Source organism: Rutidosis leptorrhynchoides, chromosome 3, assembly GCF_046630445.1.
Source record: "Rutidosis leptorrhynchoides isolate AG116_Rl617_1_P2 chromosome 3, CSIRO_AGI_Rlap_v1, whole genome shotgun sequence".
Taxonomy (NCBI): domain Eukaryota; kingdom Viridiplantae; phylum Streptophyta; class Magnoliopsida; order Asterales; family Asteraceae; genus Rutidosis; species Rutidosis leptorrhynchoides.
Genome location: NC_092335.1, coordinates 10723447 through 10740683, shown reverse-complemented (window position 1 = coordinate 10740683; position 17237 = coordinate 10723447). Strand labels below are relative to the sequence as shown.

Sequence of the window (17237 nt, the reverse complement as noted above, 5' to 3'; positions counted from 1 at the left end):
CTGCAATGTTCCCATGTTAATTAGGTGATGGTACGTGAAGATAGAATTGATATGATTGGAAGTGTGCAATTGATACGTGAATTTTGTGACCTCCTTATAATACCAGAAAAGGCTACACGAACAAGAATAGTATGTTTCTAACTTATCTCTCCGTTATTTGTATAAAATTCATGATATACTTGGAGAGTAATATGCATTTTTCTTACAAATGAATTACTTAAAAAAAAAAAAAACTAAACATTTTTGTTATGAAAATATAAAATAAAAATGCCACTTTTTTAACTACACAAGTGGCAAATAGATTCATAGTTGCGAGTCAAAATATGTGGGTTCGATTAAATAAAACGAACAACTTTTGTAATAACTGAAAAGCCTTCATTCTTTCAAGGTTTTGGGTTTGTTGAAGCGATCCAGTAATGCTCCAGGTAATTACGTTACATTGGTTTCTATACAATGTTACGTTAGTCTTTATACTCTCCAAGCGTCATTTATATTATTACTTAACTATGATAAATTATGAAAATTTGTAGTTATAAACACCTTTAAGATATGATTTTAGAACTAGCTAACAACTTCACTAACGGCAAACTTATTAAACTATACAGGTACAGAGAACAATACAACGCAAATCCAACGCTTCGCCTAAACTGGACACGATACAAAAAATGCCGATCAAGAAAAAAGAAAGGAAGGGAGACGCTGTAATACTTGGTGGCTTAAAAACCCCAGCTTCATATTAAACTCCATAAACAATAGACTGTGGTGCAACAGTTCTAACACCTAAATATGTCTCTCTTAAAAAAATAGCATATAGTTTTGGATGTAAAAAAAACCAAATATAGTAAAATCACTCCAACTTCCATACCTTACACATACACCACAACTTTCCTTCAACTTCAATAAGAATCGGCACTTAAAAACGTTATATGTAGATGTGGTCCGCCGCCGCAACGCGCGGATGACCACGTGCTTGTTATTAATCATTAATAAGTGTTACAATCTAGCTAAATTCAAGTTCACAAAGCATAAAGCTATTATGTATGTGATTTTATAAGTTGAAACAAAACATTTATATTTCACAATATATACTACACTAATATACTAATATGAATTTAGTAAGTCGAATTCAATTTTTGATTTAACAAAATCCGAAAACATAAAAACCGAATATGTAGTTGGTTTTGATTTTAATGGATCTAAATTTTTCACATTCATTTTGATTTTAGCGGGTTCAATTTTCGAACTGAATAGTTGAAACCAAATATTCAAGCCACTCCTAACTAAAAGTCATTTTAAAAGCCTTAGTTTACAACTACATCCTAATAGCCAAACATGTATATGTTGTGATTTTTAAGAAACTACAATAGAGATAACAAAAAGTTAGACTTTAATGAAATAGCACTACAACAAAATAAATTGCTCAACTTTTATTTATTTTAGAATTAATTAATAAGATCAGAAATGATGCGGATAATATTGAGGTAAAACTGAAAATGGTCCATTTGACAAGAAAAATCAAATAACGACATATTGTGGGTGAAACAAGAAACAAGAGCCATCAAGGGGTAGTCATTAACATGGGTGTTGTATATTTCTTGCAACTAACCACAGACACATATAGCCCCCCCACTTGTTGAACTTTCAAATAAGGTGCAACCTTCACATCAATGTTGGATATGCAAGTGTTACTGTGCCATGTGCATTTATAATGGTTCAGCCTCAAGGGACCATGTTCTGTGACTAACTGGAGGCAACATAGTCAATTTAGCCACCTTCTTGGTCTAGCTTCTAACATCTCCCAAATACTTTCTTTTTTCGACAGTTTTTGGTTAGCTCATAAGTCATAACTGAACCGCCCATAACCATAAACTAAAAAATACATACAGAGTAACACCATTCCCAATTTTGGAACCATTGAGTCCCAGTTTTGCAATAAGTTTTTTTCTTTTTTTTTTCGGCGTAAAAACAAAAAGCTTGTATAGCCAAGAGTGAATAAGCCCACAATAGTCACCATAATAATGACAAAAAATAACAAATTAACAATGTTGGATCCCTAAAGGGGAATTGTTAAAAAAATAATGTTAAAGAAAATGAAATTTCCATCACTAACAAGGTGTTAGTCTATTAACAATTAAAGAATGTAATGGAACATAAAAGTGGAAAAACAATAATAATTAAAATGTACTGCTGCTTTCGCTGGCGGAGATTGAAGGGACTTCAGATTTGATAAGATGAGGATTGCCTCTGGTGCTGATATCGAGTCCCTGAAAACGGCCAAGTGGGTCTTGTTGTAGTGTTTCAGATAGAGCCTGAGCCTGAGCCGCTGCAAATAAAGGGTGAGGTTGGTGGTGTTGGTATTGTAGCTGCTCCGATTGTTGATGGCTTGTGAAGATGTTTGATTGGTTGTAAGGAACCTGGTGCATTCCAAAATTGTAAGCGTCTGAACAGCTTGCTATTTCGCCAGTCGCCATTCTGAGTCTTTCTACTTCTTGCTTCAGAGCTTCATTTAGAGCTGTATTCCAAAAAAGGTTAAAAAGTTATATCATTTTGTTGGATCCTTATTGGGAACATAAGTCTCCAAAAGTTACAATTGATATTTGAGCAGAGTACACAAATTTGAGAGCAAGTTTTTGGGCACCTTGTCTTTTTTTTAATTAATATTTTTTTTTAAATAGCAGTTTTGGGATCACCCAGCGGGACTAAACCACCCACGCGATCATCTCTTGCAGTTGCATAACCCGCCCCCAACTGCTGCCCTAGAGGAAATCCGGACCAATCTGAGGGCATGGATGGTAAAACCCCACTCCCCACTGCCCTCGCAACGCGATGTGTGGAAGGCGACCTTGGGTGGATTTCAAGATCAGGAGAATATCGTTGGGCGGGATATATTATGATAATTATGTTTTAGAAACTTTACCATCACGTAAATGAGCTTGTTGTTCCATAGCTTGTAACCGAAGCTTAAGATCCGTGTTTTCAGAAGAGAGACCCGTTGTATCTCTCTATATAAAGAAAAACATAAGCTCACAAATTAAAGGTCGTACAACTGATAATAATGTTCAAATCGTGCCTACAGAGTTACCGACATCTAAAGTTGGAGTACGTTTAAAGTGCAAATATAATTTGATACTGTAATAGGTTCCTTCTCGTATATGAAGCCGTATGTCATGCCATGGAGTTATGAAACATAATTATGTACATGGACACACTAAAGACGAAAAATTGAGATAAAACAAGAGTAGGAGGTTTAGATATTGACCTGAAACAATGTCAATTGTGCTGAAAGGGTGGTTGCTTCTGTTTGCAGGGTCTGAACTTTCCTTTCAAGCTCAGACATATAGCGTGCCTTTCTCTCTTTTGAGCGAGCAGCAGATTGTCGATTTGCCAAAATCCTGAATACTAAAAAGAATTAGATGATCTGAAACTCTCAATGCTTAATGTTTTAAATGACAAACTAAATCATGAATGCACTATACGGCTCCTTATCTTGATATAAAAATTCACTGCTGAAGGTTTACTACTGCACCTTCACCAGTTATACAATCGGTCGGACCATTTTTGGTTATGTTTTCTCTAGCAACTTATGCTTTGACAACAAAAAGGCTTTATGTTTTTAACTTGTTGCCCATACCTTTTAAGAATATCACACGAATATAAAACTATTTGGGTAGTACGTATCCATGTAGCCTACAAGTCTTCATATTTTGTCCCCAAAGTCTCAAGATTTTGCCCCAAATCCTTCAATGTTTGCTCAAAAGCCTTCAAATTTTGCCCAAAAACCTTCAAATTTTGCAAAAAAACTTCAAATTTTGCTACGCTTTTAAAAAAATTTCGCCCCTAGTGAAAAAAGTGTCTATTTCCGCCACATGATGTAGGTCAGCACTCGGTTGCTAGTGAACTTGAATTAAGTCCAAAAACAAGCTTATTTGACGGATTCATTCATATTCATATGTAAATTATAGTACTACACTATCATTCTGTCATACAAAAGGACTAACTTAGTGCTATAAGCTGCTTAATCTGTATATTGGTGAAGCAAAAGCACTATTATATGTACTAATAATTATCATAATCATAAAGTCTTCTCTTACATTTAAATCGATGCATTTAAGTCTTAACTACAAAAACGTCCCTATTAACAACTGCATTTAGCAAACCATTTATCTTCACAGCAACTTAATTATCTGGCAGCTAACTAATACAAAAAAAAAAAAAAAATTATAATATTTTCTAACAGGTTTCTAAGTTAGTTCTATATCAAACTAAAGCATTGAATTTGTACAGATCCATATCACATAACTAATAACAAAGCATAAGTTGTGATACATATAAATTTGTAATCATACATAATGTTACTATGAGTAACATACCTCTTAGCTCGCTTGGGATCAAGTGTCCACAATTCAGCAAGTTTTTCAGGAGCCATAGCCTTCTTAGCTTCAATACTTTCATTTAAATAACTCGAACTATCAACCGAATTACTATGCCTATGTCTAGGTCTACTATTACTCTTATCTCCGTCAACGTCGTCGCCGTCACCGGCATTATTATTCAAAACGGCGTCGTCGTTCAAGCTAGATCCTAGTTTCTCAATATCCATGTAAGTACAAAACAGATCTTCTTCTGAACCTAATTCTTCGAAGCTTCCAGAAGGTCCGTCGTACGGATCTGATGGCAGATCTAAGTCGTCCGGTAACCGGAAGTTCATTTCGGAATGTGCTCGTCGGTGATGAGACGGCCTGAACGGAAACGACGCCGCATTATTCGTTTTTGAAGGATCTTGCATTTTTAATTACAGTTGCGTATAGTTTTCTTCTTCAGTTTCTTATACTCTATAAAAACGCGTATGTATATGTCTTTTCAGTGGTTTATTTGTCTGATGGAGAATAAGGAAGGGGATGTCTGGAATCTGGATCAAGTTTCGTAATTCGGGTTGACGCGTTTATGACCCGTTTCACCTGTTTGGGTTAGTTTACAATTTCATTGGGCTTCAAACTACTATTCGAAATGGGCCATTAGCGGGCTTCGTACGAATGGATATGTTGACTCAAGGTGGACTCAAGGGTAGGGTTAAAGGAACCGATGGATGTAAATCTGCGTTTTATTTGTTGAAAACGATTTGTGTTAACGATTAAGGGTTTATTTGCAGTCATTATTAACGAAGGTGAACCATTTTACTGAATCTGTATTCTCGCAGTTGGAAAATTGTTGGCTTGCAGAATGAAACTCCATTTAATTTGGCAAATCGGTGACTCGGTTTAAATTAGAATATGAATCAACCAGTATATGGTTGCCTAAAGCACTGGTAGTCAGTGTCACTTTGCCAAAGTCCATTTCGGTGTCAAAAATGGACATTGAAATTGACTAAAGTGGGGGTGTCGTTCGGTATTCATTTCAGGGTCGATTTTAGTCGTGGACCAATAAGAAAATAGAATAATTAAAAAAGAAAAAAAAAAGAAAAGAAAAAAAGGTAGAAATCACCGTCGCAACGATAACGCGGGGAAGGGATGACGAAATTGAAGCTGGGGCGGTATCCATGTCCTTGCAGCGTCGGTGATGGACGGCAAAATTGAAGCCGGACACCACGTGCTCTTAATTGTAAATATACATAGTAATATAAATATCGTATCATTTTTCTCATCATTTGTTAAATTAATTGATAATCGATTATAAGTGTCTACTTGTTTGCACACAGTTTTAAGAAATTATAATATAAAAAATTGGGACATAACAAAATAATAGGTAATAGTAGTGTGGATAGGAAGTACGTCTCAAAATACTAAACGTTAAGCCCATGTAAGTGTTAAATGGGCTCAGGCCCGTGAAATGAAACCGAGCCCTAAGCCTTGACCAAAATCAAACAGATGTAGAATTGCAGGTGAGCTTTGTAATCACAACGACGGCATCTGTTAGCAATGGCGTGATTGCTGAAAGAAAACGAGCAATCGTATCGGCTCTCTGTGACTCAAATCAGTGAATGCTGTAAGTTACATTTCAGTCTTATGCACAAATTTCACCTCACATGTTTCATCTGATTTCAGCTATTTATGCTCCATTTTGTTATATAGATATTGATTGATGTTTATTATTGTTGTAATTGTATAGTAAAAGTTAATTAGCTCTAGATCTCACAGTATGTGCGATTTATCAACATAATAAGCACTTCAGTGCCTATGCTTAATCAAATAAAGTATCTTATTAGGGAAAATTACTTAAAAAAACTTATTCTACGTCCAATTTAACTGATAGACTTTATTTTTCTTATGCGGTATTATGTGCGCCTTTTTTTATTTTTATGCTAGATTTTGCTTTTTTTTTTATCTGAGACATTTATGGTAAATTTTGATATTTGCTAACTTTTTTGTTGTTGATTAGTTGCATTGGCATTTTAGATTTGTTGATTAGTTGCATTGGCATTTTAGATATTATTGCAACAATTTTATTGCTGTCTTGTGTCTTTACGCCCTTTTATGTGTCATGAATCATGATATATAGAGTGTTAAGTCTTTATTTTTTCGAGTCTCATTATATTTGTATGTGTTAAAATCAATGCATGAATCATGATGGTGTGAATTCGGTCATTTGAATTCAATTTTCCTTTTATTTTTTGTTTACATATTATATTCAGTTTAACACTTTGGGTGATCTTAAACAATCATTATTTTTCTTTATCGGCCAGACTTGTAGTAAGAGTTTTTGTGGTTGTATCATAGATGGTTATGATTTATTTTATGTTGACTTAAGATTTATGATCTATTAAGTATATCTTGAATCTCCATTCAACATCTTTTACACAGACAAAATTCATGGATGATGTGGTGAATGACCTTAAAAGCTTGATTATTAACATTGCAAAAACTGCTCTTGAGAATGAGTACAATGAGGAGGTGAGTATCAATTTTGGCATTGTGTGATTGTGATATTGCATCCATAAGCTACATTTAAGAGTTAACACCATAATATTGTTTTCTTTTTGAGTCACATGAATGGCTTCCATTATGTGTTTTACATGGTGAAATAAAATACATTCGTAGCTTATATGTTAATCTTAATGGCAGTTCAACAAGTGGGTAACTTTTGTAGAGAATTTCCATCAGATCCCGAGGGATGCTCAAAGGGTCTAAACGAGTTAAATGAAAACTTGAGTGTTAAATCTAATAGTGGGTGGTGGATACCAACTTTCTGATGATGCTGATATAATTGTTTTCCAACTGTTCATCCATATGTGGTATGTAACTTCATCTTCTTTGAAGGATCATTTCACCATGGTTGAAATAAACACCTCTGTATCTTCACTCTCAGTCAGTCAATCTAATAGATGACGAGCTCCCTGAAAATCTATACTAGTAATAGGAATAGGCTTTAAAGTCAAATAATTCATATAAACCAAGTGAGCGATCCCCTCCCATCAAAATTTCCAGTTACATCACACGTTTATCGATCTCCGACAATTCTCCCTTCTCGATGGATTATAAGTAAATGTCAGTAGTAACAGATAAAACAGTATAGCCGAGTTTCATTCGGCCTGTATATTGTTCAACATAAACCTTAAGTTATACGGAGTATTTCTCTTCATTAAAACAGTAACGTTTAATACAAGATATATCCCTGAACTCTTCGCTTACCATAACTCATGATTATATTTTTTAAACGATCAATCAACTGAGGGAGACTAAACAAAAGTGATGAGTTGAACTAAAGACTACATATTACCAAAAATGTAAAGTAAAACAAACTAGAGAAAAAAATGGGAAAAATAACGAAGCCTGTAATTAATCTAAGAGAATGTACAATCATAACCGAAACAAGGCATTTAACTAATCAAAACGAATCATTTCTTTCAACCTGACTAAAGTACTTAAAACAACATTGTCCACTTAACTCGCGATTCAGCTACTCAAACTAATTCCTTTATTACTGCCTCTTTCATCATCCTCTCTTAGTTTTGCAAACTCAATCTTTAGTTCATTGATCATCACCTACAGTATATTCACTTGTTCAGTCACTTTGATTTGACTACAGTGCTCCATGTAAGGAGATGACTGACTATGTTTTTCGTCACCTCTGGAGTACTAAAAACAAAGGTTGCATTCTTTAGAGGAGATGAAGAACTGAGCTGAATATCCTTACATGGCGCACTAGTGGAGATATCAAAGGTGATTGAACAAGTGAATAAACTAAAGGGGAAGATCAATGAACTAGAGATCAAGCTTGAAAAACTAAGAAATGATGTTGAGAGAGGCGTTAATGAAGGGAGTAGTTTGAACAGCTAAATCGCTAGTTAGGTTGACAGTGTTCTTTTAAGTACTTTACTCGGGTTTAAATACATGATTCGTTCTGATTAGTCACTTGCCTTATGTAATTGTACTTTTCGCTAGATTAGTTACAGACTTCCTTTTTTTTCCATCTTTTTCTCTCTGCTTTGCTTTATTTTAATTTTTTATTAATATGTAGTGTTTAGTTCAGTTCATCACTTTGTTTACTATCCTTTAGTTAATGGATCGTTTAGGAAATATAATTATGAGTTATGGTAAACAAAGAGTTTCAGGATATATCATGTATTAAGCGTTATTGTTTTAATGAAAATATAACTTAAGGGTTAAGTTAAACAATAATTATACAGACCGGATGAAACAAAAAATTCTTGGTGGACCAGAAAGAAATTTACAAGAGTTTACGCTTTGAAAGTGAGGCAGCCCTCGGGGACGTGTACAAGGAGGTCTTTGCCGACTTCTCATTCAATTTGTGGGAATTTTCTGATACTCGCACTGGGACCTAATCTACATCACACCTAGAAAGAATTTCATTTGGTTTTGATTTGGTTATTGGTCTATTTTACCTGATACTTACTTATAATTCATCGAGAAAGGAGAATAGTTGGAAATCAATAAATGTGTGTTGGTAACCTGAAATTTTGATGAGACTAATGAAGGCGTTACCCTTGATTATCTTTCACTATGAAGGTGTTGCATGGCTTGTTCACTTGGTTTATATAAAGTATCTGATACTTTAAGGCATATTACTGGCAAAGGCATATTACTGGCTGTAGTTTTTCCGGGAGCTCGTCATCTATGTGACACCCCATCTTTTAAAGGATTTATTTATTGTTTGTTAACCTTACAAAAGTTAGTAAAAGGACTCTAAGTACAAAGTTTTAAGTTGGGCAGGGTAAATAGTGTAAATATGGATAAATAAGTTAATAAATATGGTTTAGAATCTCATAGCTTCTCTTGAGCTGAGAAAAAAAAAAAATGGTTTAGAATCACATAGTGCAAAGTTCTTCTTCAATTGGGTGATTTTGGGGATTTTTGTAACCCTGGAATTCAGGTATGAGTTTTATTACTTTTAATTTCGATTTTTATGTGTTTATATGGTTTAGTTAGTGTTAGAAATGGAGTTTTTAACTACATCTAAACCTTAATTCGAATTTGACAAGTTAGGGTTTATGAGTTAATGGATTGAATGAGGATGAACTTGTAAAGAATGGAGATTTTTAGTTAGTAACTTGTTTAATAAGTTGAAATCTGTCGAAAGTCTTGTTTGACAAGGTTTTAAAAAGGGTAGGTTGTAATTTGATGAGCTTGGTATGAATTAAGAAGACTTATGGATCATAAGTCTTGTGTTTTGTCAAATTTTGGTTGAAAATGGGTTTTGTGGGTCAAATTGAGTTTTAGTAACTAGACTTAACAAATTGAGTTTTGTGAATTGGGAAGACTTATGGTTATAAGTCTTGGAACTAATCAAATGATGTTTAGAAATGTGTTTGAGGCTTAAATGATGAGCCGTTAGTGCAATTAATGTGAATGAATATCAATGGCGAACCTACCTCTATAGTCGTGGGATCCCTTGACACCACTAGTTACGGAATTTATGTTACAATTGATTATTTAAAATTTTAGAGGACACCACTAAATATAATTGTAGGATCCCATATATTTTTAATGTTTATAATTTTTGAGTATGAGCCACTAAAAATATTTATACTTGGTTTACTACGATCTTATAATATGAACTACTAATAAATTTATAAAGAAAAAGTGACCCCTTTTTTTGTTTTCTCATACACGGTAACACAAACACACTGTTCACGCTTTTGTTCAACACGAAAACATCTAATGCGCTTTGTTCTTCAAATTTTTGCCAAAATTGTGGAACTACAATTTTAATCGGTCATTCATCAATATATGGTATGGTTCATTTGTCCTATTTTTATTCTAATTTTGCAACTCCTAATCCCAAAATGGTAGCTTCTTTTTTTGGAATGTGTAGTGTGGCTAGTTATTTAAGGTTTTTTAACTTGCTTACTGATAAAATTGCCGATTTATATAATATAGTTTTTGTTTGATACTTGATTGTGACACTTAGATTGTAATATATTTGATTGTGACACTTCTTTTGGAAACAACTACCTGTAATATGCTACTGTACTTTAATTTTTTTTGGGAAATCTAGAAATTCCGTTAGATGGTATTAGCAATGATTGTCTAATTTCGTATATGCGTGTTAGATAGTATTAGCAATAATGCAATTGTTGATGAATTTTATCGTTTTGGAATCGCGTAGACAAAATTAAAAGTTGCATTTAGTATTTAACAAATTCAACATAAAATATATTTGTATTAATGATATGCTTTTGTTTGATGGTGTTGGTAATGACCCGATCCGACACATTCAATTTTTTGTTCAAGTAAGTTATCGGGAAAAAAATTTAGGACCTCATTGAGTTACGAGACTAGATTCTCCACCATGAATATTGATGAAATTGTATGTGTACGCCTATTGTTTAGGTGATTGTGCTTGAGAACGATTGTGTTGATTATTTGCTTGGAATTGAGATGAGTACAACTTTTATAAATGCATATATGTATGTGTATGGGGTTTTCGTTGCAAGAACCATTAATTTGATTGTATGTGTATGTGGCTCTTCGTTTATAGGGACCGACCACTTGATTGTAATGGTATGTGCATGCAGCTCTTCACAAGGGCGGATCTACACTATATTCAGTGGTACCGCACGGGCTACCACTATATTCAGCGGAAAATTTTCGGGGATTGTAACTAATGATACCACTAGATAGTGTAATTTTTGTGTGTGACACCACTTGACAGTGTAATTTTTTTTAAACTTTTAATTAGTGACACCAGTGACTACGAAACCTAGATCCGCCACTGGCTCTAGGGTCTATAGGACCGGCCACATGATTGTATGTGTATGTGGCTCTTCGTCCATTGGAATCGACAACTTGATTGGATGTATATGTGGCTCTTCGTCTATAGGATCCACCACTTGTTTGATATGGCTCTTCGTCCATCGGGACTGGCCATGAGTATTGACATGTTGTGGCTAATGATGATATACGTATATATATGTATATGTATTTGTACTAGTTGTTCTTGGTAAGCGATTTCTCGCTAAGCATCGCTTACCCGTTGTTGTTTACCTTTTTATAGGCTCCGGGTGGACAAAGGCAAGGGTATGACAGATGACTAGCTTGTTGATGTGAAGATATGCTTTCGGGATGTCATGCTTGTCTTGTTTGTAGCTGAATTGTTAAATGCCTTTGGGTGGGATAGTGATATCTTTAGAATCATGCTTTGATCTTTTGTTGTAGTTATGTAATTTGGGTCAAATTAACCACATGTCTTTGTAATGGGTAGTTTAATACTAGAGGTAGTTTGTGAATATCTAAACTTGTTGAAAATGTTGACTTGTATGTATTTGAGGCTAACAGCGAGTTACTTTGAAATGTCATTGTTAGAGTTTAAATTGGGTCAAGTATTATTTTGGTCGGAAAAAAAAAAAAAAAAAAAAAAGAGCTGCAGGGCTGCGCTCCGTGCACTGTTGTTTGCAGCTGAAACAGAAAACTTGGAATTTTGGGGTGCGCTCCGTGCATAGGACTGTTTATTTGAGACATGTGATTCATAAAAAAGATAAAGTTGTTTTTTCGAGAATCGATTTGTGGCCGTTTCAATCTATTAGATTGAGAATAGAGATACAAAAAGGTGTTTATTTGAGACATGTGATTCATATGTACTTGTAGATCATTTAGTGCCTGAACTGCAATGTTGCCTGTTGAGTAAGGAGTTATGCATCTAGTGTCTGGATCTATACCTATTTACTGTTGATATTTCATGATAGGTGGCGTGATGTCCAACATATAATTTGTAATGAATTGATTTCGATGTTTGGAATATCCGAATATGCCAAACACGCCTATTATAGTTAAGCGCATTTTCTAAGATCTCTAAAAGTCATCGCTTGCTTACTCCCGCATTGTTTCTATCTTCTTTTTACCCATTATGTTTGTAATTTTACTTTAATCGTTAAGCTTTATATATGTCATGCCTAATGTTTGCTCTCTGTTGATTAATCTTCCAGATTCAGACCATAATAAACTCTCACATCTGTTTAAATGGATGGATTACATACAGGTAATAGGTTTCTGTTGCATTTAAATAATGTTTTTTGAGTCATGATCCTAGCACCACATTTAAGTGATGGTCATTGTTTGTATCGGCATTCGATTTCTTACTTGCTAAATACAGTAACTGTAGATCTCTTATTCTTCATGACAATCTTTCTGTGGATTTCAACTCTCAATGCTTTTTAGCCTCGTTAGTTAGTCTGCCTTTTCTATATCCCTGAAATGGGGAACATTAGGTTTTCGCCTTTCTTTTACTTTGTACTAATGCATCAATGATATCTTGCATAGTACGCATGATTTTAGAGAGCTATTTAAAGCAATTGTGCTAAAGAAAAGCCCATTTCGATCCTCATGTGAGTACCGAGTAAACTCGCTATAAATTTTAATAATGAAATGTGTCATATGTACATTGTAGATTATGCATGTGCTGAATATCTTATAGTAGTGGTTCACTTATAGCGGTCATTCCAAATGAATATATTTTCTGTCCCTGTAAATTATATATTTTTCTCTCAGTTGGCGAAACATTACAAATTGAAAATTGTTGAAATACGATCTGGATTTTTTTCTTATTCTTCAAGCTTGCTGTAGTAAATCTATTTGCATTTTTCTTGTAGTCGAACAAACCAGTCCAGGGAAAATTCGAAGCTGCAACCGAGTAGAAGAATGTGACTGAAAAGGTAGCAGATGAAAAAGACAAAGAATTAAGTGTCACTCTTTAAAAAATACAGGTTGGGCTCATTTGTAAGGCATCCAAACATCCGTAAGCTGACAGGTAAATATCATTCTTATGCAATCTATGTCTGCATAGAACTTTTAAATAACATATGTTTGCATATTAAGTGGCAATATAGGCAGTTTGGGTTGAAATTGACCATCTTTACGTACGGAACACATCAGGTCAGCTTGGGTTGAACTTTAAATATCTTCATGTTTCACGAATTTACATTTTCATTGTACACATAGAAGCACAAAGTTGATCTTTACGTCATGTCTTGCTCCATTTATTGTCAAAATATGTTCTATTGGATCTTAAGTTAAAAATTATCAAAAATTCTGACATCAAAATTGCTAAGTAAAAGGTTTGACCTTGAAAGTAAAAGTTCACATCCGGTGATTCTTAATGAAATTCAAGTTAAATCATTCGAATGGATCTCGGCTAGGATCAAAGGTGTCTCCATTGATTGGCTTAGTTGGTTAGTTAATCCTCATATGTATGTTGTTTCGTAGGGAATTAGGTGGCAATCTTTGCTCCCTTAAAATGTAAATAAGTTCGTGTTTTGTTTCGTTTTGGTTCATCCGGATCTTTTGGATGTTCCTTGATGTACTCTTGATTGTTATAATATAATTACCCTGCCTTTCAAAAAAAAAAAAGTATGTTTAGTACAAACTTTAAAGCGTTTAAAGTTTCATTTAACAGTTAAAGATTGAAGAGGTGAAGCCCAATACTTTCGGATTTCACATATTTGGATAACTTTTAATTATGCTTGTACGTATGTACATGTCCACACATGGATGATTAAAAGCGGATCCATGATTCAGGACAGATGCGTGCATGTATGTATTAACATGAATGTTTGTTTGATGGGTGCAGTATCTTTTCACTGATGACAAAGGTGTGGCTACATTCAAAGGAGCTACTGGGCCATGCACATCTATAATGTTACTCCTCAATAATGTTAGTCTTGAACCAGTTTTAAACCAAAACTGTACTAATTTATGTCTGGTTTGGTTGTGGATTTGTGTGTGTCATACTGTCATGGTGTAATGATAATCTAAACGGGTAAACGGATACAGTTTTTCATATTGAAGCTATCTGGGGAGAGGACTATTATTTTTATTCAGATATACACGGCTTAACTGGATTATTCCGTGACCGTTTTTGTCCTTTTCGTGATCACCCCTAACATATACTCTTGTGAGGATATTGGGACCCTTATGTGTGCTTATCTGTTTTTGCTTTTTGCTAGCCAATCCAGTAATGAGGGTACAGTTGGCTGAATCTTTTGCATTTGTACCTCACAAAGTCACAATAAGCCAAGAGTTAGAGTTGAATTAGATTACACCTACGTGACTGTGAGCTACAACTCTAGAGTGCTTCAAGTGTTTGTACAAAGTGTATGCAGTAGTTTGGTTGTGCATCATGGGGTTGTACGTGGTACCACACCTGTAAATATGGATAAATATGGGCATGTGGGAAGTGGATAAATATGGATCCCAAGCTCCAATGTAAAATAGTAGACTGTAGATCTAAAGAAAGAAAAGGGGATATATTATCGAATCCCCATGTTCCATAAAAGCCCACCACTCACCTAAAAGATTTTGTTCCCTAACCCACCCACGACTACACGAAATGTTTTCCCATTCTGTAACAAGATATACATGATTTTGGTCATTTATATATATATATATATATATATATATATATATATATATATATATATATATATATATATAGGGCAGGATCAATGGGGGAAGTAACCAATCGGGGGAAGCAAAAAAAAAAAAATTCGTTTTTTTTGAAAAAAAATTTTCCGGCATCAAGATCACACGAAAATATTAACATTTAGAAGAGACACTTCGTGATGAATGTTATTATTTAGGCGGGAAAACGGTCGACAAAAATAACATTCAAGATAATATTGTTCGTGAAGAATATGAACGTTTTTTTTCTTCATGTTTTGTGAAGTAAAAATTTAGCCCGATTTAGAGTTTAGGGTTTAGGGTTTGGTGTTTTGGGTTTATGGAATAAACCCAAAACACCAAACCCTAAACCCTAAACTCTAAACCGTTCATGTTAAAAACTCAATCTAAATCCTAAATCTAAACCCTAAATCTAAACCCTAAACCCTAAATTTCTAAACCCTAATATCTAAACCCTATAAACCCTAATATATAAACCCTAATATCTAAACCCCAATAGCTAAAATCTCAAAATACGCTCGAAAAACACGATAATTGTTATATATTACTTCATCGAGCTTTTTTTCCGCCAAAATAAAAACATTTATCACAAAGTGTCTCTACTAAATGTTCATATTTTCATCTCATCTATAATGTTCGTGAACAAAGTTTTTTCAAAAAACAAAAAAAAAAAAAAAAATTTGCTTCCCCCCGCTTCCCCCGATTGGTTAACAAACTCGGATGTATATTACTATTTTTACATATTAAATATTTTATGTTTACTAGTTTCAAATAAGAATGTGATATATATACATCTCTTCAAAATAGAAATTATTAAATAGCTATAAATATTTACCAAATATGAGTGTTGAATAACACACATGCGAGATTCGATGGTTTTAGGACCATTGTTGGGAGAGATGTATAAGGATAAAGTATCATAGTTTTATGGACTTTGGATCTATAATTCGAATATGCTGTACTACCATCTTGAATAAAGTGCTTTTGTAACATCCCAAAATTTTACTGGCAAATTAACATGATAAATTTATTATTTTTGTTTGACAAGTTACGAAGTTTAATTTTAGTAAACATAGGCGAAATATATTTTCACTTCAAATTATCATTCTCACATTTCTCTTCCACATATACGTACAACTATAATTAGAAATATTGAAGTTAAACTTTTTTTTATTAACGGCAAACAAAAATTTTTTTTATACAAAATTCAATCCCCTAGTAGGCTAGTAACACTAGAGGAAGAGGTTCAACGAACTTACACGGGCTTTGAAAGCCAATCATCCCATCTACTCATCTACGGTTACATTTGCTTCTACTTTTCAACTAATTAAAAGAATAATTTTTAATAGACTCAAATAGTCTATCTTTCTTCAATTGGGGACCAAAAATGACACTATTACGATGTCTTCAAATATGCCACACTAATGAAGCAATAATAATGTAAATGCGAGTCTTCACCTCAGTCACGCAATGATATGCATCGAACCATTCCATCAACGAAAGCCACGAGTGAACAATCAGGATGCCTACGTCCATCCATACTCGAACCGACCTCCATAAGTCCATACCAATCGAACAATCAAAAAATAAATGATCGGTTGATTTAATTTGGCCATCGCAAATCGGGCAACCAATATCGATTATCTCCATACTACGTTTAGAGAAGTTCAACCTTGTCAGCAACCTATCCGGAGCAAGATGCCATACAAAAATGTTGACCTTCTGAGGGATTTGTTTAACCCATCTTGTGACCAACTCCACATTCGGTAAAATATCATCATCCAAATATACTCTCGTGTTTGGTAAAATACCATTCAAATATTGAACTTACATTGGGTTATAGAAATATTGAATTTAGATTGGGTTACAGACTTACAGTACAACGCAAATAAGTTGGAGTTCTAAGCATCTTAAGCATGATATACGGTCGTATTGTAATTGTTATCGTGATATTTAAATCAGATTGTACTCCATAATTGTTATCGTGTTATTCAAATCAAACTGATATATTTGCTATTATGTGTTAGTTGCTACTTCATTTGATACTGGTTATGTGAATTTGATTACGAGCATTGCATTGGATATGATTTTGATTATATTATGTATATATAGTGAAAGGAGCCAGAGCGAACTTTCGATAAACGCGAACTCAGAGAACCAAAGAAAAAACAAAAGCTCGCTTGATGAACGATGAACATGAATTCAATTCATCAATCCAATTCGTTTTAGATGATGATTCCAGCATGAAAGTTTGCTTAAAATGTGCACCTAATGCTCGTCAGTCATTATTACAACCTGAAACATCATATAGATTATGAATTTGAGATATGAAGAAAGTGTTGACTTTTCTCCTCAAGTCTTTGACTCACTAATTTGAGCTCGAATCTA

The 17237-nt window shown here is 34.0% G+C and overlaps 1 protein-coding gene and 2 long non-coding RNA genes across 3 annotated transcripts; 2 read left to right on the top strand and 1 right to left on the bottom strand.

Moving 5' to 3' along the window:
- Positions 1–1994: 1994 nt before the first annotated feature.
- LOC139895729 (transcription factor RF2b-like) lies at positions 1995–4830 on the bottom strand. Its single transcript, XM_071878266.1, has 4 exons — positions 4371–4830; positions 3260–3392; positions 2918–3002; positions 1995–2512 (listed from the first exon to the last, which is right to left on the bottom strand). The coding sequence occupies exons 1-4, from the start codon at positions 4784–4786 to the stop codon at positions 2175–2177; spliced, it is 972 nt and encodes a 323-aa protein (XP_071734367.1). The 5' UTR covers positions 4787–4830; the 3' UTR covers positions 1995–2174.
- A 1020-nt stretch (positions 4831–5850) lies between these two features.
- LOC139895727 (uncharacterized) lies at positions 5851–11814 on the top strand. The gene is made up of 3 exons (XR_011775993.1): positions 5851–5982; positions 6798–6887; positions 11452–11814. It is a non-coding gene; the product is annotated as an uncharacterized lncRNA (long non-coding RNA).
- A 523-nt stretch (positions 11815–12337) lies between these two features.
- LOC139895726 (uncharacterized) lies at positions 12338–14243 on the top strand. Its single transcript, XR_011775992.1, has 3 exons — positions 12338–12432; positions 13043–13200; positions 14020–14243. It is a non-coding gene; the product is annotated as an uncharacterized lncRNA (long non-coding RNA).
- The last annotated feature ends 2994 nt before the right edge of the window (positions 14244–17237 follow it).